Source organism: Nerophis lumbriciformis, linkage group LG09 (genome assembly GCF_033978685.3).
Source record: "Nerophis lumbriciformis linkage group LG09, RoL_Nlum_v2.1, whole genome shotgun sequence".
In the NCBI taxonomy this organism is placed as follows: Eukaryota; Metazoa; Chordata; class Actinopteri; order Syngnathiformes; family Syngnathidae; genus Nerophis; species Nerophis lumbriciformis.
The window spans coordinates 24285237-24306564 of NC_084556.2; the positions used below are offsets into that span (position 1 = coordinate 24285237).

The 21328-nt window shown below is 40.4% G+C and overlaps 1 protein-coding gene across 4 annotated transcripts; it reads right to left on the reverse strand.

The window, feature by feature from the left end:
* Positions 1–1023: 1023 nt before the first annotated feature.
* zc3h12b (zinc finger CCCH-type containing 12B) lies at positions 1024–20601 on the reverse strand. Of its 4 annotated transcripts, none has more exons than XM_061962122.1 (7): positions 20462–20601; positions 15450–16221; positions 10070–10209; positions 9653–9887; positions 9511–9579; positions 9228–9334; positions 1024–9144 (listed from the first exon to the last, which is right to left on the reverse strand). In XM_061962122.1, the coding sequence occupies exons 2-7, from the start codon at positions 16043–16045 to the stop codon at positions 7718–7720; spliced, it is 2574 nt and encodes an 857-aa protein (XP_061818106.1). In that variant the 5' UTR covers positions 16046–16221; positions 20462–20601; the 3' UTR covers positions 1024–7717. The 4 variants fall into 4 exon arrangements, with proteins under 4 accessions (XP_061818106.1, XP_061818107.1, XP_061818108.1 ...); XM_061962123.1 differs by having other exon boundaries at positions 20364–20462; XM_061962124.1 differs by lacking the exon at positions 20462–20601 and adding an exon at positions 19826–19934.
* Positions 20602–21328: the final 727 nt, after the last annotated feature.

Sequence of the window (21328 nt, forward strand, 5' to 3'; positions counted from 1 at the left end):
TATGATTTATTGAAGAGATTACACCACAATCTATTTGTCATAGTGTAAAGTATAGTCTTCCACAATTAATTTAATTGGAAACTGTGTAGATTGTAGAGCATAATTTTGTCCAGCAGAGGTCGCTCAAAACAAAATCCTGTATTACTCAACTGGAACCTTGATTTGCTTGTGTGGCTTTTGCTCTCAGCACGGTGGAAAAAGGGGTTCGAGCGTCTGCCTCACAATACGAAGGTCCTGAGTAGTCCTGAGTTCAATCCCGGGCTCGGGATCTTTCTGTGTGGAGTTTGCATGTCCTCCCCATGACTGCGTGGGTTCCCTCCGGGTTCTCCGGCTTCCTCCCACCTCCAAAGACATGCACCTGGGGATAGGTTGATTGGCAACACTAAATTGGCCCTAGTGTGTGAATGTGAGTATGAATGTTGTCTGTCTATTTGTGTTGGCCCTGTGATGAGGTGGCGACTTGTCCAGGGTGTACCCCGCCTTCCGCCCGATTGTAGCTGAGATAGGCTCCAACGCCCCCCGCGACCCCGAAGGGAATAAGCGGTAGAAAATGGATGGATGGATGGGCTTCTGCTCTCAGTGGTTCTCAAACGTTTATCAGAGTACAAGCTCAGAAAAAAACTTGGCTCTCCACGTACCACAATGACCAACATTATAATACAGTGGCGTAGTAGATAGTACTTTATTTAGTAGGCCTAAGTATTCATTAAAAAAGGCATACGGTTTAGTATATTTAATATTTTTGGCTACTGTAACATTGCACATAGTTTGAACAGTAACACTGAATATATATAAAAATAAAACGCTGTACTTTAATTAAGTGATTCTTTGGCATACCACTAGTTGGAGCCTGTGTACCAGTATCACAGTACTACTGTGTATGATGGAGAATTTACATTTTAATACAGTTAAGTATGTTTCTGTCTTGACCTTTGTCACAGTACTGTATATACTCAATATAGTGTGTATGTGCAGAATAATTATTGGGATTCTTCCTCTAGGATTTGTGCAATTAGGAGGACAGAGACCAGTTTGAACATCATTGTATACCTTTATTAAGGGTGAGAAACACATTTTGTCATTAAGACTTACATTTTGTTTGAGCCCACAGACTCAAATAGTCTAGGTTGGTCTACAAAAAGCAGTGTGGATTACAATACTGCAAATTAGCACAACACAAACAGCTTGCTTCAGTGTTACCCTTTTTTAATACGCTCACACCACCATAGAAAAGTCACCAGTGCAACATGCTGTTATTTGATTCTGAATTTTAAGTGGTGGTTTAACCTGAGTATTTCACCGTAAATACTGTATGTTCAGTCATAGTCATGATGGGTACACTGATTCTGTTAATCCAGGTACATACTGTATATTAGACATATGCTGGCATCAATCATGGTACACTTAGTGTCAATGTGTGTTTGATCCACTGGTCACAAGTACATGTGTACAATTTTTAAAATAAACAAAACTTTGGTCGTGATCGTATCTATTGACATGCTATTTTTAACATACAACAGCAGTTTTACCATTTTCAAAATAGCACAAGGGCAATTTCATTGATGGCCAGCCAAAACCCTACACACATTAAACTGGCCACTGACAGCAAAATGATCATTTTACACTTCAATACGATAGTTCAGTGGTTGTAGAAATAACAATACATGTCAACACAAGTTACTCATTTGACCACCTGCCAAACATTCCAATAAATTCCAGTTTTTAGAGAACTATAGATCTTAAAAGAACATTAAACATCAAACAGATTCATAGAAAACTGACATTGTGTTTAGTAATCCTAGTTTACAAAGTTTATAATATATTAGTTTGGTGTGTGGCAATCTGTGTAAAAAGAAAACACCCCGCCCCCAAATGCAAATATGTAATACAAAGCAAGACATCCTCCAAGATATTGAAATATTCCATTAAAATAGCAGACATATTTCAACAAAATAGATGCACAAATTACAACATTGATAAACACATGGCTATGTACAGTGAGGGCGTGATGCTTAGTGCCGCACACGTATCTCAAAGTCCCACACGATTAACTACTGTACCTAATAAGAGTTAGTACATACCAATGGGCCCAGTGACACACAGTGTCACACAAATTAGGCATTATTTTTCCCCTCTATTTAAATTAAACTATGTTCATATTATACATTTGATATTTAGTTTACATTCAAGGTAGAGATACAATTTGTATCAACAAGCAAAAGTCAATTCTAGACATTTGTGGCTTGGTTGTTTGCGGCACATACAAAAGAAGGGGGGGGGGGGGTTTACAGGCAATTACTATTATTGAACCTCCATTAGATTGTTCTTTGCGACAGTGATGACTTTAGCTAAAAATGGGAAAAAAAAGTGACCCGGGGAGTGAGATGACTATCATATGTCCACATTTCTAAAAATGTTTGAATGGCATCCTGATAAAATCAGAATTTTTCCATTTTAAGATGTTTGTGAAAAGAGATTAAGACGCAGATTAAATTTTAATTTGAATTGATATTGTGTGTAGAAATGTATTGAATAGAAAATAAACTGTCCTTAGATAAACAATTTCCTCATATAGTGCCCTCAGCTGTAACAGTGTGCCTTTGTCCACGTTTAATAAATACAATCTGTTGGTGGCTGTAATTTTTTTTTTTAATATGACTAATGCCACCATGTGGATGACAACACACACAACCTGCCAAACAACATCTGTAAAGCTGAAGTAGAGTTTTATGAGCATTTTCTGTTAAACATCTAAAAAGCCGACCTGAAAAGTATAAGGGATTGTAAACAAAACAAACGAGTTGTGTAGTGACCAGGCTTTTGCAAAGGTCCAAATTTGAAGGATTGGAATTGAATTGGTTCAAACCCACAGGATTTTGAACAACAATTACAGGAAGTGAAATTCAATTCATTGCAATTCAGGAAATGTATTCACAGTAAATGGAATAATCTGTCACATTTAACAGAAGGTTTTGGCCTGAATACTAAAAATAACTGTACAAACACTAGATCAATGGTTCTCAAACTTTCTTTTTTTTTTTTTTACCAACTCAAAAAACACTTGGCTCTCCAAGTACCACCATAATGACCAACATTAAAATAAAGTAGCGTAATAGGCCTGAATATTCATTAAAAACATGGCAGATGCTTTATATAACAAGTATATTTAATATTTTTGGCCACTGTAACATTACACACATTTTGAACAGTAACACTGTTTAAATAATTAATTGAGTGATTCTTTGGCGTACCACAAGATGGAGCCCACGTACAATAGTTTGAGAATCACTGCACTAGATCAAACACAAATATCCTCAATTTTGAAGTATTTTTCCAACATTTTCCATTATTTGAAAGGAACAATATCCACACTTTAGTTGTACTGTATATACCTACAAAATGTGCAATTAACATGCTAACTGTTAATTTCACACAATTATGTTTTATAGAATGTTATTTTTAATTGTCGATGAAAGACATACCGTAAATTCCAGACTATAAGACGCTACTTTTTTCCTACACTTTGAAACCTGCGGCTTGTAAGACTGAGTAGCTAACTAATTGATTTTTCTTAGTTGACAGCAATAATAAAAACATTTTTTATAAAAAATACCAATCAAAAACCCTGAGAAGGTGTTTTATTGTTTGTGCCATGGCGCCAAGTTTTGGATGAATTCGCTCACTGCAGGTGCTGCAATCTCCTTCCATTTATGGTAATTAGTTTTTTTTCTCTTCCAATAGGTGTGCCGTTCAGTCTTCTAGCTGTCTATAGCGTTTCTACTCATGGATTTTACATTCATCACTCCAAGCAATAATTGTAAGTTTTACAGTACAACTAAAACTGTTTCTACGTAATAAACCGTCCCATGTGTGATGTCTGTAGGAGTGTTACGTGATATCGTAATATAATGACGCTAGCGTTGTTAGCATTAGCCAATATGCTTACACGTTTACAAGTGACTGTTAGTAATATTGACTTACATTGGGATTCTTTTTGTATTGTTCCAGTCTCACAAATTCCTCAGTAAACTCACCAAGACGTCACTCTGGAGTTTTCGAGTCTGTTTATCTGAGTGGAGAGCTAGCTTCCGCAGCTAGAGGGTTCATGACGATGACTTTTGTTTTGTTTGATCAGCAGTCTTACTGCCGTGTTACAGACACCATTTGGAAACAATTAAGGTATGTCTATAAACATTTACAGAATCTTTCTGTGTAAAGAACTCATATCTGTGGCTTATAGTCCAGTGCGGCTAATACATATAGAAAACTATTTTTTTTCTTCTAAAATTTAGTGGGTGCGGCTTACATCACGGTGCGCTCTGTAGTCCGGAAAATGCGTTATTCTATACTTAAATTAAGTGTATTGTGTCCTGACATTAGGTAAATACTAATATTTTAAGAAATATGTGAAACAGCCATGTATGGATTAAACTGTAAAGAGAGATTCTGGAATACACCACAATTCTCAATTGGAATTTCAATTCATATTGTAATTCTTTCTTTTTGTAATTTCGGAGACGTTCTCAATTCAACTCAGATTTTTGCACAAGCCTGGTAGTGACAAACGGCGCGTGTTAAATGAAATACAATAATATAAGTTGTACTAAAGCGTCATCATTTATAGAAACAATGATCCAAATGCTATGGATGGGAATCTTACAACTCACGATTCAATTCCGATTCTTGTGGTGCCGATTCGATTCCCGATTCAACACGATTCTCAATTCAAATCGATTCTTGCCAATATATTATTGGTATATTAATCATGTTTTAAGAAATAAAAAAAAACTTCTCAATCTAGGTTACAAAAGCCCCTCTTAAAAACTAAAAATGTAATAAAAAAAATAAACAATCTTTTGGAAAATGATGGAATAAGTTTTAATCGGAATAATAATCGGAATTTGGATGTGAATCGTTTTTTTACAAATACTATTATTTCAATTTACTTGTTATTAAAATGCAACTATACAAGACTCTCATAAAGACCTCCCTAGAGGGGGAAATGGGAGTAATTTAGTTGAAACCTCAGCTGCCACAAATCTGACCTTCTCTTGCAAAACAAAAGAGTACATTAATAAAGTCATCGTTAATTTTTGCTGACCTACGTTATGAATTAAGATCATCAGTGCAACTAAATTACAGCAACACTCATCGTGTTTACTTGTTTTCTTTTAATCTGCAACCAAATCAGTGTATTAACCTCAAGGGGAAAAAAATAAATCAAATGACGGCACGCAAACGTTGAGCCAAATGCCAGAAACAACCGTGACAGCAGCCTTGCAATCTGATTGTTTCACATGTAGAAACATTTAGGCAGGTTTGTTTTCACCTTCTCATGAACAGAATCTGGCCTAAAGTGGCCTTGTCTTTTTCATGAAAAAACTTAGTCAGCAAAACCCAAAATTCATTTGGGCTTAACACATTCATTATTTTCTTGATGAATGTTTATACACTGCGGTTTTACCTAAAATTATAGAGAAATCTATATTTTTAAAGCACCACCATTGAGAAAAAGAATCACAGTCACATAAATGCATTGTTAAAGAGTAACACCACATAATGTTTCCTTCCAAATTAGACACATCTGTAGACTCAGGCATCTCCTAGAGTTTTTTTTCAAAGAATTTGATCCTATGTCATATATTCAATTGAGTGGTATTTCCCTTTAAATACATTAGGAACGTCACCTTGTCGTTGGGCAGGCTTTACAAGACATCCTCTTATTTTGTGACACTTGAGTGTCAGTAACAAGCTTAATATGTGCCACAGTATGAAATAATCTGCATCATGTAAAGCCCCCTCAACAGACCCATTAATAAACTTCTCAAGGTGCCTAATTCGGACAAACGCAAAAATACAAAGTTTGCAATGCACTTGTCACGCTTTAACAGTATTTACATGTACAAGTTTGTCACAAAATATATCACTATTAGAATAGACTCTTGCCAGCAGTAACCACTGGTTTTTGGCCGGTGAAGAGAAAAAGTTAAAGCATCCTGAGAGCATTGTGCTGCAAGGCACAGCCAAACCGCCTCACGGCTGCATCAACATACAGTATGTTCAGTCCGTCTTTCTTTAAGCTGTTCACCTTTACAGTGAAAACCAAACAACATAAATGTTTGTTTTCTGTCTGGCATTTACTTAAATTGTTTTTGTTTTTTTTTACAATTATTGAAACTCAGCCTATGTGGTATACGTTTTAACAACATAGCAGGCCTAGCAGAAATACTGGAATTATAGAAATCTGTGTGCAAACTGTGATGGTAAACATTGTTGCCTTTGCATTTAGACACATCACATTAGTGAAATGGTGTCCCAGATTCCATGCACAGGTAACTATTTACTCTTGATGCTCTGAGATCATTCATTCAGATTTACCGCTATCTCAGTGCCACATGTTCATCTAATTTATTGTACATGCATTAAAAAGCTGCTTTGCAGTCTTTTATGTATTTGCACTGAGTGGGTTTGGAAATACTTAAGTCTTCAAGCCCAAACTCACAAGAAATAAAAGCCAGCCCCCCACCAGGTGTTGACAAAAGTTAAAATCAGTCCATTTAAGTGCATGTAAAAGTGGTCTTTGATACAAAAAGGTTAGACCACTGACAACTTGAAGGAGTTCAGAGGAGCTACTAATGTATATATTATATAATACTATTTTTACTTAAAAATATTCAGTACAACCAAATATACACTACACCATTGGAAATGGAAAATGATTAACAAGTCCAATTACATGAAGCTAAATGTAATGTGACGTCAGAATAATGACCTTTTTTGGCATTATTTAGCAGCTTATAAATGACTGACATAATGGCTTTTATGTACATAGATTAACATGTGCACTTGTATACAAGACAAATCTCTTTTTTGGCTTGCTTTGTGCACTGTCAACTTCTACCAAAATAGTAGCTTTGTAAGTGAGACTGAGAAAATAGATATCTTTAGATACTGAGCTAGTGCTTTACATTTAAAAAGTAGGAGGCTTCAACGTAAAGTACGTTCATTGAAACCCGCCGAGACGACGACTAAAGTGTGAGGTCATTCAGATATAAGGCCATTAAATGTCATAGTACATGCTTGGAGGTATGCGTGTACCTCCCCCTTGTCTTAGAAAGAAATGCACAAAAAAAGTCACAAAAGTTATTTACAGCGGAGGCAAAGCTGAAGAAAGTTATTGAGTTTCAGACATATTTAAAATGCCTTTCATAGCACATCCACATGACCTGAATGGGACCTTTGTGCTTACTTAAAGAACTGACATTCTTGATTTAAAGATGCTGTAGTTTAGTTTGGGATAGGGTATATTCAGATAGTCAACTAGTTAGCTGAATCAAAACATTCCAGACAACATTGCAGGGAATTTCTGTATATTTGACATATTACTTTACAACTCAAAATCAATAAGTTGAATGGAGATATAGCTCCTGCTCAAGTATAATGGATGTGCTATGACACAATCCATAAGTGCACCACACTTCTTATAAAAAGGTAGCCATCCTATAATTCTACTAAAAAAAATGTGTTTTACTGATATCATCTTACTAATGTAAGACTGTCAGAATTTGCAGCTGATTTAATTAAAAAAAAAAAAAAAAAACTCCTGAGGGCAAATGTTGCACTTTTGTCAACATTTATGAAGTGCCTGTTTTTGCAATCAAAATACTCTATTTCCTTAATCGCCTTCAATTTGAATAATTTTTAAAAGAAAGATTCCTCAGTGACAAGACCTCAGATTTGTAACAATGACAGCTGCGAGTTGCTGGGGGTCTGTCAAATGAGGGTTTTTCTCCATTACTGAATGGACCACATATGCAGGGAAGATGTTACAAAGGTTCCGATATGTTTGATACTGGTGGTCTGGGATGACATACCGTTCTTGGTGTTCAGCTGCAGGTAGGGGCTCCCACGGCGAGTTCCAGATTTGCTCCATTTTGTCGGGCATGCTGCGGACCATCACCCGCTCGCAACACGGCATCAAGTTGTTGCTCAGTGGGTAAGAGTGATATCCGTAAGACTCGTTTCCACAAGGCAAGGGGTCCCAGCTCGCATGCTGCTCTCGACACAGTGGCGGTCGCCTTTGTCTCATTGGGTTGCTATCGTACAGCCTGGAATCGGATATGCTGTCCATGCGAGTCATGCCGAGGGATCGCGTCGCCTGTGAGGAGAATGGCGGGAGGACATTCTGAGTGAGGGGGTAGTCTCCAGGGCAGCTTGACCTGGCCCCCACTGCAACATGCTGGATGTGTGGTGCTAGGTGTGCTCCAAGCTGCTTACGTAGACCCTGCTTGGGCTCCTCCGGTCCATAACTCTGAACCCTAGACAATGCTTCGTGCCGAAACCCATGGGAGAAAGTCTGCATTCTCCCTGGGGCAGGGGGCTGCTGCTGCCCCTTCAGGCTCTCCTCCAGGCTACCGTCCACAGAGCTCGGATACAGGTCACCATATGAGGAGAACGAGTCGCTGTTGGAGTGGCTGAGGCAGGACTCAGGACAGTGGCTGCGAGTTCTCTGGCACACACTGTGCTCGTGCTCTATGCTACAGAAACTGTCAACATTGTGCATACTGCTCATGCTCATGTTTGAAAAATCGCTATGCAGTGAATAATAGCCATGGTCGCTGACGGAGTCATATTTTGGGAACTGCTCGCTGTATGTAACAGAAGCGCCATGGCTGTTAGTTACCAAAATGGGCGGGTACTGTACACTAGACATGTGCTCCAGTGAACTGTGTGAGAACTGCAAAGAACCTGGCACTGGGCTGCTGGCGGATCGCGTGTTCAAAGCCCCAGCTGCGTGGCTCTTAACAGGCTGCATGGTGGGCACGCTTAGAGCAGTCACAAGGGAAGGCACTGAATTTGTTTCAGACTTCCTGACAACGGACAGTGTTTCTGAAAGCTCGCAGGCCACTGAGCGGATACTTGGGTCGGACTGCCGTTTGGGCGCAACACGTTTGACTTCTGATGTGTTGTCTCTGCTCACAACTGCCGGACCAGTGCCGCATTTAACTAAGGCCCCCTCGCTCATTGTCTTCACAGCAGACAGTTTAGCAAAAGCCCGCAGTTCATCGGCGACTGACCGTAGTGGCTGATTGACACGCTCCGGATGATAGTATTTACACTTGTGTCCATATGTGCACTTTTTGCCTTGTTAAAGAAGAATAGATTAAGTTAACAACATAAAACAATTGCAACACAAAATATTTTAGAACAAATTCTAATAAACTCACCATATGGGCAAGGTTGTTTTTTATGCTCTGGAACAACAGGACGCTTGCGAAGGAAGTTTTCTAAGCTTGGACCATGTCTTCCCAGTGGATCATCAGGTGGCATGAATCTAAAAAATCAAAAAAATATTTTATAATTAAATGTGATTTTATTTACACCAACCGTGTCAGGATTGTTCACTTTTAAACTAGTTTCCCTATTTTTATGAGGATAAACACTTGTGAAAGCTGCAGTCTTCCGTTTCATCAAACCAGAGAGATGTGATTTATCTTTATTTAATGGTACCTTTTGAGTCTGTAATTTGTTGTGTAGCTCAACTGTATGGGTTTGTACTGAGAGGTTTTCTGGTAGATCCTGCCACCAAATTCATATGATTTAGTATTGGCAAAATACTAAAGAGTCCAAATAAAGCACTTTAGCTTCTTACTTGTCATTGACGAATGAATACATAAGGAGTCGTTCCTCGATGAATTTCTTCCACTCTGGTTTTTCATTCTGCAAGTCTCTGTAATTGTCATTTGACACGATAATTCCATCAGAATCATAAGCCAGCTTCACTATGAAGCGATCATCATAGCAGACCACTCTTCTGCCTTGGACCCTTCGAGATGGGGTAAAAACCAGGATCTTCTCTTTTTCTAGCTTGCGTAAAATTTCTTGATCTGTAAAGGAAAACAAGTCATGATATTTATCTACCATTGACTTATTTAGTTGACTGTGAAGGCATCCAAACAGTGATTTGGAGTACTTTTCAGTAGTCAGTTCAACATTGATTCATCTTTACTGCTCTATAATTAAGTAATACAAACACTGCCGGTAAGTGTTGAAAAAAGTGCTTTACTACCTGTAATAGGGGCATCGGGTCTCGACTGCTCCTTTCTCCAGGCTGGGACAAACACAGTGATGTCTTTGTGCCCCTTTTCTAGGAACCATTCAACAGCAAGTTGGATACCACGGCAAGAGAAAACCTCTTTGTTTCCATGGCTGAAAAACAAAACAAGATCGACTTAAACCTACTAAACAGAACATATAAATACATACATACACAAATGTATATGTATGTATGTATATATACATATATATATATACATACAGTACATACATACACACACATAAATGTACACACACATACTTTTACATAAATACACAATATGCAGTATATACACACATATACAGTATACATATATGCCCATGGGCGCATGCGCGCACACACGTATATACACACTAGGGATTTAACGGTAAACAGTATGATGATGAACCGTGATAAAATTCCAAACGGTTAGTAATACCGTTTAAATTGTATTTATTAATGCATTTTAGGCAACACTGCTTGCTTCCTAAAAACTGAAGCGTCGCAGCACCTGCGCATGCGCAGTAGAGTCCCCTGGCGGCGACTACACATACTTTGTTTTGAAAATGTTCCCTCCGAGTAAACAGCCGATCGCTCCGTTTAACTTCATTTCACTTGCTTCTACTTCCGTGGAGTCTCGGTGTGAGTGTAAGAGCGCAATGCTGTTGGAGGAGAAAAATATTTGATGTTGCAGTTTCATTTTGAAAGTGCAACTAGTGTCCTTCCGTCAGCTGCTAGGCCTGAGAGTAACCATGCAGCAGGTGATGTGTCAGGAATATTACCACAACTTGTTTAAAAAGTATTTAGTTTGTATACTGGGATGCTCACTTGTCCTTTATTTCACTGCTAACTTTGTCAGTGTTCCAATAACATCAACACTAGCTAAAATGTTTTGTCACCTCATCGAATTCAACGCAGACTGAGTTGTCGGTGAGGCACCAAGATTGTGTGTTAAATGTTTATTTTTGTTGGCCAAACTGTTGCACTGAAGTACATGATTGTTGTTGAAGAACAAAACTTGTTTATTAGACTTTATCTTTATTAGTCAAACTGCTTTGTGATTTATATTGATATCAAAAAGTAAACACCATGTTTATACATTACTTATATTTTTTTATGTCCCTGCCGAGAGTATAGAGCTGGTCCACAGTTCCACGACCAGGACGAAAACCACACTGTTCCTCCTGAATCCGAGGTTCGACTATCCGGCGTAGCCTCCTCTCCAGTACACCCGAATAGACCTTACCGGGAAGGCTGAGGAGTGTGATCCCACGATAGTTAGAACACACCCTCCGGTTCCCCTTCTTAAAAAGAGGAACCACCACCCCGGTCTGCCAATCCAGAGGTACCGCCCCCGATGTCCACGCGATGCTGCAGAGTCTTGTCAACCAAGACAGCCCCACAGCATCCAGAGCCTTAAGGAACTCCGGGCGGATCTCATCCACCCCCGGGGCCTTGCCACCGAGGAGCTATTTAACTACCTCAGCAACCTCAGCCCCAGAAATAGAAGAGCCCACCACCGATTCCCCAGGCACTGCTTCCTCATATGAAGACGTGTTGGTGGGATTGAGGAGGTCTTCGAAGTATTCTCTCCACCGATGCACAACATCCGCAGTCGAGGTCAGCAGAACACCATCCTCACCATACACGGTGTTCCCCTTCCTGAGGCGGCGGATGGTGGTCCAGAATCGCTTCGAAGCCGTCCGGAAGTCGTTTTCCATGACTTCCCCGAACTCCTCCCAAGTCCGAGTCTTTCCTCCGCAACCGCTGAAGCCGCACACCGCTTGGCCTGTCGGTACCTGTCCGCTGCCTCAGGAGTCCTATGAGCCAAAAGAACCCGATAGGACTCCTTCTTCAGCTTCACGGCATCCCTCACCGCCGGTGTCCACCAACGGGTTCTAGGATTACCGCCACGACAGGCACCAACTACCTTGCGGCCACAGCTCCAATCAGCTGCCTCGACAATAGAGGTACGGAACATGTCCAGCACCTCCCTCGTGACATGTTCAAAGTTCTTCCGGAGGTGGGAATTGAAACTCTCTCTGACAGGAGACTTAGCCAGACGTTCCCGGCAAACCCTCACAATGCGTTTGGGCCTGCCAGGTCTGTCCGGCATCCTCCCCCACCATCGCAGCCAACTCACCACCAGGTGGTGATCGGTAGAAAGCTCCGCCCCTCTCTCTCTTCACCCGAGTGTCCAAAACATGAGGCCGCAAATCCGATGACACAACTACAAAGTCGATCATGGAACCGCGGTGCACATATGGACACCCTGTGTGTGTATGTCTTAATTAGATTATCCAAAAAATAGTGCTCGATACCGTGGTAGAGCGCAATATATGTATGTGTGGGAAAAAAATCACAAGGCTACTTCATCTCTACAGGCCTGTTTCATGAGGGGTTCCCTCAATCATCAGGAGATTTTAATAGAAGCATTCACATACCATGGTTTATATAGGGCACAGAACGGGTAGGTACAGGCAGGTGATTGGCTCATGTGTTACCTAGGAGGTGTTTCCGTCTGTGACGGCATGCTGATACAATTTCGCTGCGCTTGGTGAGGGATGACAGATCTGGGCGGTATATAATAAACAGTTTCTCTTTTAAGCATAGGTTGCATCTTTTATTACCACTGTTGTAAGGTGTGCTGGATGCAAGAATTTGCCATGTTATTGAATATTCAACATTATTGTCTTTTTTGGAACGTCAAAGACAATAATGTTGAATACTCAATAACATGGCAAATTCTTGCCGTGTTCTTAACACATGAGCCAATTACCACGCCCCTACGCCTGCCTGTACTTACCCGTTCTGTGCCCTATATAAACCATGGTATGTGAATGCTTCTATTAAAATCTCCTGATGATTGAGGGAACCCCTCATGAAACAGGCCTGTAGAGATGAAGTAGTCTTGTGATTTTTTTCCCCACACACACACACACACGCGCACACGCACACGCGCACACGCACGCGCGCACGCACATATATGTATAGGAGGACATATCCGGTGAGAAGAGAACGTATGGTCAGTCTATCGTAGCCCGTTAGTTGCTAGCATGCTGTGTGTTGTGCCTCGGTGCGCATTGTTTACACAACGTGCGTTACGCTACTTAATATGTCCGTGTGGAAATTTGTTCGGTACACCTCCGAACCGAACCGGAACCCCCGTACCAAAATGGTTCAATACAAATACACATACCGTTACACCCCTAATATATACATATACATATATATATATATATACATATACATATATATATATATATACATATACACATATACATACAGTATATACATATACACATATACATACAGTATATACATATACACATATAAATAAATGATAAATGGGTTGTACTTGTATAGCGCTTTTCTATCTTCAAGGTACTCAAAGCGCTTTGACACTACTTCCACATTTACCCATTCACACACACATTCACACACTGATGGAGGGAGCTGCCATGCAAGGCGCTAACCAGCACCCATCAGGAGCAAGGGTGAAGTGTCTTGCTCAGGACACAACGGACATGACGAGGTTGGTACTAGGTGGGGATTGAACCAGGGACCCTCGGGTTGCGCACGGCCACTCTCCCACTGCGCCACGCCGTCCCTACATACGTATACATACATACATACATTAGGGATGTCCCGATCCGATATTTGGATCGGATCGGCCGCCGATATTTGCCAAAAAATGCGTATCGGCAAGGCATGGGAAAAGGCCGATCCAGATCCAGTTTAAAAAAACTCCGGTCCGTGTTTTCCAACGCACAGATTCAAATAATACATTCCACTTTTCTGCTGCTCCCTATTTCCGTTCCGCATTTTCCAGCAGACCTTCAACACATCCACAGGTCTATGGATTCTCACGCAGTTGCTTTTAGCTGCTGGCATTACACGACAGGCTCTTCCCACTCCTTCTTCTGTCTCCTTCTCACAGACAGCAAGCGCAACTTCTTACACACGTCACATACTGTCACGTCATACGTCACATATACGTCCTCTCCCAGCAGAGAGGTAGCAGCATGGCTAACATTAGCTGTGATGCTAGCGCAGCCGCTAAGGTGCGCGCCTGCTCAAACGTCCTCTGCGCACGGCAAATCTATGCCACGCACAAAATCAAATGAAAAAATAAGCGTATAACAATTTTCGACACACGGACACGACAGAGAAAACAGTTTTCGTCATCATTGTTCAAATATTGTAACGTCTGTCGAGACGCTTATCTCCGTTCGGTGCCACACGTCCACACCATCAAAATGCCGAGGCAAAAATTTCCAGATCAACACCGTATGAAAAAATTAGTGATTTTTTTAAGTTATGATTTCCTTCTCTGCATGAAAGTTTAAAAGTAGCATATATTAATGCAGTATGAAGAAGAATGTTTTAATGTAGACATGCAAGCCTTGAAAGAACATTTTGAAAATCAAGACTAAATTTCCTGCAAATGGGTGCATTTCTACCCTATATTTTAACTTTAGATTTATTCTCATATCAAACTCTTTTGGCTGTCTTTTTGACACTTACATCAGGCGCCCCCCTCCACACCCCGGATTATAAATAATTCAATGTGATTATCTGGTGTGATGACTGTATTATGATGATAGTATATATCTGATAGTATATATCTGTATCATGAATCAATTTAAGTGGACCCCGACTTAAACAAGTTGAAAAACTTATTCGGTGTTACCATTTAGTGGTCAATTGTACGGAATATGTACTTCACTGTGCAACCTACTAATAAAAGTCTCAATCAATCAATCAAAACACATAGAATCATCATACCGCTGTGATTATATGCATCAAGTGTTCATTCAAGGCTAAGGCAAAATATCGAGATATATATCGTGTATCGCAATATGGCCTTAAATTATCGCAATATTAAAAAAAGGCCATATCGCCCAGCCCTAGTTTCAATGATGCCATTTCTGTTTGTCATGTATAATTTTGTCTATTTTGTGTTTATCCTTGAATAAACAGGTGAGTTTCTTGTTACCAACCATTGTGTATTATTCAGACTCCCCTAATTCAGCTGGCTAGTTGTAATCAAGAGTACTAAAACCCTTTTCAACATGATTCTGACAACTAAGTAGGCTAAATAACTTTAAACTTTAATACATGCTCGGATAGGCCAGTATCGGTATCGGATCGGAAGTGCAAAAACAATATCGGTATCGGATCGGAAGTGCAAAAACCTGGATCGGGACATCCCTAACATACATACATACACACACACACACATAAATACATACATATATATATATACACACACACACACACACACACACACACACACACACACACACACACACACATATGTACATATACATTACACGCACACGCGTGCCCACACACGTTGCTTGTTTCTTACCTCATTGCCACATTTGAGCCATCAATGACAATAGGCCGGAGATTATCATACATTTCCACAGAATCTTCTTCCGCAGACACCTCAGGACTAGCAGTCTCTTTAACACAGGGTGCACATGATAGTGATGTGACTGCACTGCTGCAAGGTTGACATTCAGGTTCCACTTTGTTTCCAAGCCTTACTAGCTCTGCCAGAATGTCATTAATAAGTGCAGTGGCCCCGAGTTTGTTGAGCACCGTCTCCACCTGCTCCCCCGAGTAGCCCAGCTTTAAAGCAAAGTCCATTTTTGTCTGGTACTCCTTGTCACTGGCCACCTTGATCGCTGGCCCTGCGCTATTGCAATCCTCGCGGACATCTTGTACTGTGCTACTCTGGGAAAAACTGGGCTGATCGAGGCATGGGGAGCGACACAGCTGACGATGGGGCTTAGTGACAGCCAGGGGCTCCCACTTCTTGCAGCTGCTGTTCACCTGAACCTTTGGGCACTGCTGCTCTTCAGAATCGCTTTCCGAGCTGCTGCCATCTTCAGGCTTGTCGGTGGCATGCTGGGCCCCGCTTGAGTCAATGTTCTCCTCCCTGCATGGGTGCTTTTCCATTTTGAGTTGCTGCGACGCAGAACATACTGTCACGCTTGCCTCGACGCTTCGGATTCACGCACCATGCTTAGCCCTCACCTCGGCTGCAACCAAGGAATCTCATTCATTGCTGGACTCTTAACACTTCTTGGGTAGAGCTTTTGGATTGCACACACTCCTGTGTGAACTACTTAAACCTGAAAGACAGTAAACACAAAAAGAAATGTCAGAACTCCAAATTCAAATACCTCCAAAAGTGGAACAGTTCAGAAATCGTACAATTTTGGAGGCAAAATATGCCTCAAAAAGATTTCCACAAACGTGTTAGTCAAACTTAAGCAGAATTTCAGAACATTTCAAAAGAGTGTACCTTACTCAGTAACCAAATAATAATTAATTACTGCTTATTCCCAACATGCAAATACATCAAAAGTTATTTGGTAGAGTTGACGACCGTTAAATCCGGCATATATTCTCGCGTCACGTAACTTGCGTGACCCTGACGTGCACCTCCAAAAAATCCAAGCTTCGCGTCAGCGGCAACCGCGGGGCTGTGATTGGTCAGCTTTTGCCGAGGAGGGTCCCTGACCAGGGGAGGGCAGACTTGCTTGAAATGCACAAACTATTGTATGAGATAAAGCAACAGTGATTGAACATTTGCATGCAAACTGATATTGTGTACTTTATATCTCGGTGCGCTATAAAAAATGATTACTGATTGTTTTGTTGTTGAGCTTGTTGTGTTGTTGTTGTTGTTGTTGTTGTGCTAAGAAGAAGTTACACAAATTACAATGCTCTTTTGAACTTTTATTTCCAATCTTTTGCTAATAACAGGTTCAATTCAAGACGCCATCAGAGGGGACGCAAGCTACGTGACGCAAGAGTATATACCAGACATTGGGGTTAGGCATTGTGTGAATTTGAACACTTCTGGTTATGGTTCAAATTCCGGTTCCTAAACAGGCAGTGTCATTATACAAGTGTGCATGGTTTAAATAGGGGCGCTAACCACAGTTTTTATTGATCAAATGTCCCCTAAAAAAAATATTTGGTGGCAACCATTTCTTCGTTTTACGGCGCATATTCAGCGGCTATTTCTTCTGGTGGGGCATTGAAACCAGAAATCGATATTAAAAAACAATTCCCAGAATCAGAATGTTAGTCCCGGTTTCCATTTTGATACCCAACCCTAACCACTGTAGCCATGAGAATGAGTGAGCATTGTAAAGACTAACTTATATCTATAGATAGCTAACACCCAAGTGGCCAGCGCCTAGAGGCATCAGCAATTGTTATTAGCGATGTTTCCACAGCACGGATGTAGCTCAGTTTCCCATTACTGATGCAAACTAGTTCAGACTCAGTCAACACCGCTTCTACTGGTTACAGCTGAGTAGTGCACTCACTATTACATAAATTGCTTCAAGGTGTGATTAAACAATAAATTCTAGTGACTCAATCAATCAATGAACTATCAATGAGTAAATTATTATTCACATTCCTCGTTTTAAGATATTGATGATTAAAATGGCTGTTAAGAAAGTTTACATTTTTATGTTATTTTTTTGTATTTGTATTTAAAAGTGCCTAAACAAATACATTTTCTTTGAAAAAGCACATTTTTAAATCTGAACAAATCAAATGGTTGACAAGTCTACCATAACAGATTATGTTGGACATTTAAATTTCTACAGTCAAAATTAGGGTGTGGCCTTTAAATGCTTGTGGCCTCTTATCCTAATAATTAGAATCGTGTCAGTCAATTGAGCCGATGCTTATTTGTAGCAATAATTTAATATGCATGCATAGCAGCGGCATTAATTAGCCTGTTTCCTCTTGTTGTTATTCAGCGAGAATGTTACCAATTAACCAAATGATAACAAAATGAATATTCAGGAAGCAACAACATCAACACCAATCTGCATCGGATCTGTCTGCAAGCCATGTCAACCACTTATTGTGCCATAATGACAATAACTTTCATTTCAGATTTCCACAATCCAACTAATGTGCTGTGAACATTATATAAATGCACTTTGAATTCACCAAACGCTGTGCGAACAAAATCAAATGTCAACCAGTGTCACGATTCCCCCGCTTGTGGCTGCCGACCACCGAATATCTGTGACTTTCCTTCTGCAGCAGTCCATTGGTTTTCAAATAAAACAGTCCTGACGCACAGTCTGTTAATGTACTGCGGAACAGCCCTCGCCTCGCAGCACAAAAGTAACATTGAAGGCAGACACGCATGAGGTGAGCCCATGAGTGCATAAAACCTGAGACAGTGTGGGCTGATCAGTGCATCACTGTGCCGCCAGCCCCTCTGAAAGACAATCTGCAGTCAACAACATTCTCTGGCGACAAAACCGCTAGGGTCAATGCCATGAAAAATGTGTTTTTTACGCATGAAAAAATCATTTTAAAAACTAGTGAGTCTAATACACACTTCTTTATGGAGAGCAGATACGATACTGCCAGCTTCGAGCTTCACGAGGCGCAGCCCATGATGTGTGTTGCCTAGCAACAGAGCCTTGTCATCAGCAAACTCCTTTTTACAAGTCACGACTAAAGCAAACACAGCTCATCATCTCTCTTCAGGCCGCCAGTAAATTCAGAACACTTACAGCAACACTACCCAGCACACTGCAACTCTTCTATAAAAATGGACTTCACACCATAGACCTTTGTCTCTACTGACCGTGGAAATGGAATACAATCTATATTAAATAAGACAGCCCACGCCTGCTTTCAGTACAGTGCCAGTACATGTTTAGGAACGGTGCATAAAAAGCCAGACCAGAAAAGATATGAGCATGTATAAAGGACATTTTTATTTAATTTCCTTGCAGATTGCATCAATATTTCATATTTTTCTGGTTGACTTTATTAGGTTATAAATGCATTGCAGTGCATCACATTCTCATTAAAATCCAGACAGTCATCGTTTGGGTCTGGTAACGAGAGTATCATTCAACATTATATGATTTACAAATGGAGTTTTATAAACCCCATGTGCACAATTTGTTGAGTCTATACAGAATCCGAGATTGTCTATTACAAGAAAGGTGTGTTAAGGTCCGATTTATTCAATCTTTTTTAAGGAAAATGTGTTCTGGACAATAGACAATGTATACCACTTGTATGACACATGTAACTGGTCACATAAAACATTTGACATTAATTATCCTTATATGAAATGTACGAGGTAGTCGATAATTTATCTTGCAGGAGGCCATCTGCACTATGCATGTGTACTTGTGTTTCATAGCAACAAGTCACGAGGTACTTGAGGACATCTTTAACATTGCTATGTATCAACTAGAGTAAGCATTATGGTGATTTATTGCTAAGGTAGTTTAGATTTAAAAACATTTTAATAATAGATTTCTTGGCAGTGCTTTAAAACCACACTGTCTGAAACTAAGGTGTTTCCAATACTTTGTCAACCTTTTGCATATTTATGAGAAAACTCTCGTAGTCGTTCTTCCTCACTGCAATAGTCAAATGAATACTTCTGTGACGCTGGCAATCGAATTCAACCTAATGTTGTGGTGAAAGTAGGATTAATTGAATGCGGAGGCCAACTATTCCATGCAAAGTCAAATGCTATCATTCCTGAACACAAGTGCACATGCATATCCAAGTTGACGTTCTTGTTTGTTGCACCACAAGGCTCTAAATACATGACTTTGGTTCATCACGCCACACCGTGTGCAGCTTTTAATCACGTCGCAACAACACGGGTCGGACATTGTTGCGGACAGAATTCTGAAGTTAAAGCGGTCACTGCATAACACTTACCGGCAATTAACAAGCTAGTAAGAAAATGCATCGCAAATCAGTCCCGTCTTGAATTGTTCACATGCATTCCGGAGACTTTGATGCCGCACTTATTTGCAAACGTGTTCTTGTTCCATGCACGTCAACATCAACGTTGTGTCATGTCACCATTATGTGAGTTTGGTTGGATCGCGGAGGCAAAACAACACCCCGGTGATACTTTTGATATATTTTGCACAAACAATATTGCTCATTAAGTCTGCGTTGATTATGTTGTACCTCATTATGGGCCCCGAAGTTAGCACAGGCTAGCTAAGCAGGTAGTCAACATGTTAGCTTACTTAGCTCATGGCTCCAAAGCGGCTCGCAGGAGGGACTGATAATTCACGGTATGAGTTGTTTTACTTAAGCAGTCTATTTGCTTACCACATTATCTAAAACCTAGTGGCTCCAGATGCTAACTTTCACATAACGCTTGTTAGCCTTAGCCGGCCAGCGCGCTAACGTTTGCCCGTAACTTAAAATAAAAGTTGACAAGCTTTACAAATGGAATTTTTACAGTGCTGAAGCCGCGTCGACACAATAACGCTGTCCAACCGAGGCCCCACTTCACGTAAATCCGAGCAAACGTAGCCGAGCCGGCAGTGGCCATCTCACCTTGTTGCTGTCATCCTGCTCGCGGTGCTGTGCGGATGTTCAGCTGCCATTGGCGCTGCTGTGCTGTCGCAGTTTGCCGGAGGTTGCCAGATCAAGAGAAGATGCTCCGCGATGACTCCCCCAGCACACTACTTCACATCACCAGTCCCTCTATCAGCCTTACAAACATGTATTGACGGGTTGAGCAGATAACAAACAACAACTTTGGTAATTTGAATGAATACGCACTAGCCACCGTTTTAAAACAATTGCAGCAATATTATTACTGTTAAAGAGAGAGTGGTGCACAAACACTACTGTAGCACTACAACAGGGGTCGGAGACCTTTTTGGCTGAGAGAGCCATGAAAGCCAAATATTTTAAAATGTATTTCTGTGAGAGCAGGGGCGTCACTAGCTTTTAAGGACAGGGGGGGGCTTAGCCCCCAGGAGATGCACAGGACGCGAGCGACGGCTAACAAAGACTTAGAAATGATTCATTGTTATTAGTATTATTTTAAAAATGCACGGGACGAAATGAAATGCTTCCCGGGACGATGGCTTTTAACCATTTTTTTCTTTTTCTTTTAATGTATTTATTAATTTGACATTTTATATTAAATGTCTTGGTTTTTCCTCCCTCTGAAAATCCTATGAAATGTTTAACAAGCCATTCTATAACAATACAACAGCTATTAATGTAACAATACAATAAAACAAATATATTTAATGTTTTTTTCATTGTTTTAATATTAGACTAATGTATATTACTTTATATAGATTCTACAAGAGTGATATGGGCATTTTCTATATGAACAAGTCCAAGGACCGCAGGCAAGGTCGCAGAGTAAATGCGGACTGGATTTTGATGGATGTGGGCATTTTCTAT

What these genes read in the sequence shown, in the direction of transcription:
- zc3h12b (XM_061962122.1), bottom strand. Translation starts at nt 16,045, where the DNA reads ATGGAAAAGCACCCATGCAGGGAGGAGAACATTGACTCAAGCGGGGCC. An exon ending in TATTCATTCGTCAATGACAA is followed by an intron (nt 9,580 to 9,652) that starts GTAAGAAGCTAA and finishes ATTTGGTGGCAG; the next exon opens with GATCTACCAGAAAACCTCTC. An exon ending in AAAACAACCTTGCCCATATG is followed by an intron (nt 9,145 to 9,227) that starts GTGAGTTTATTA and finishes TTCTTTAACAAG; the next exon opens with GCAAAAAGTGCACATATGGA.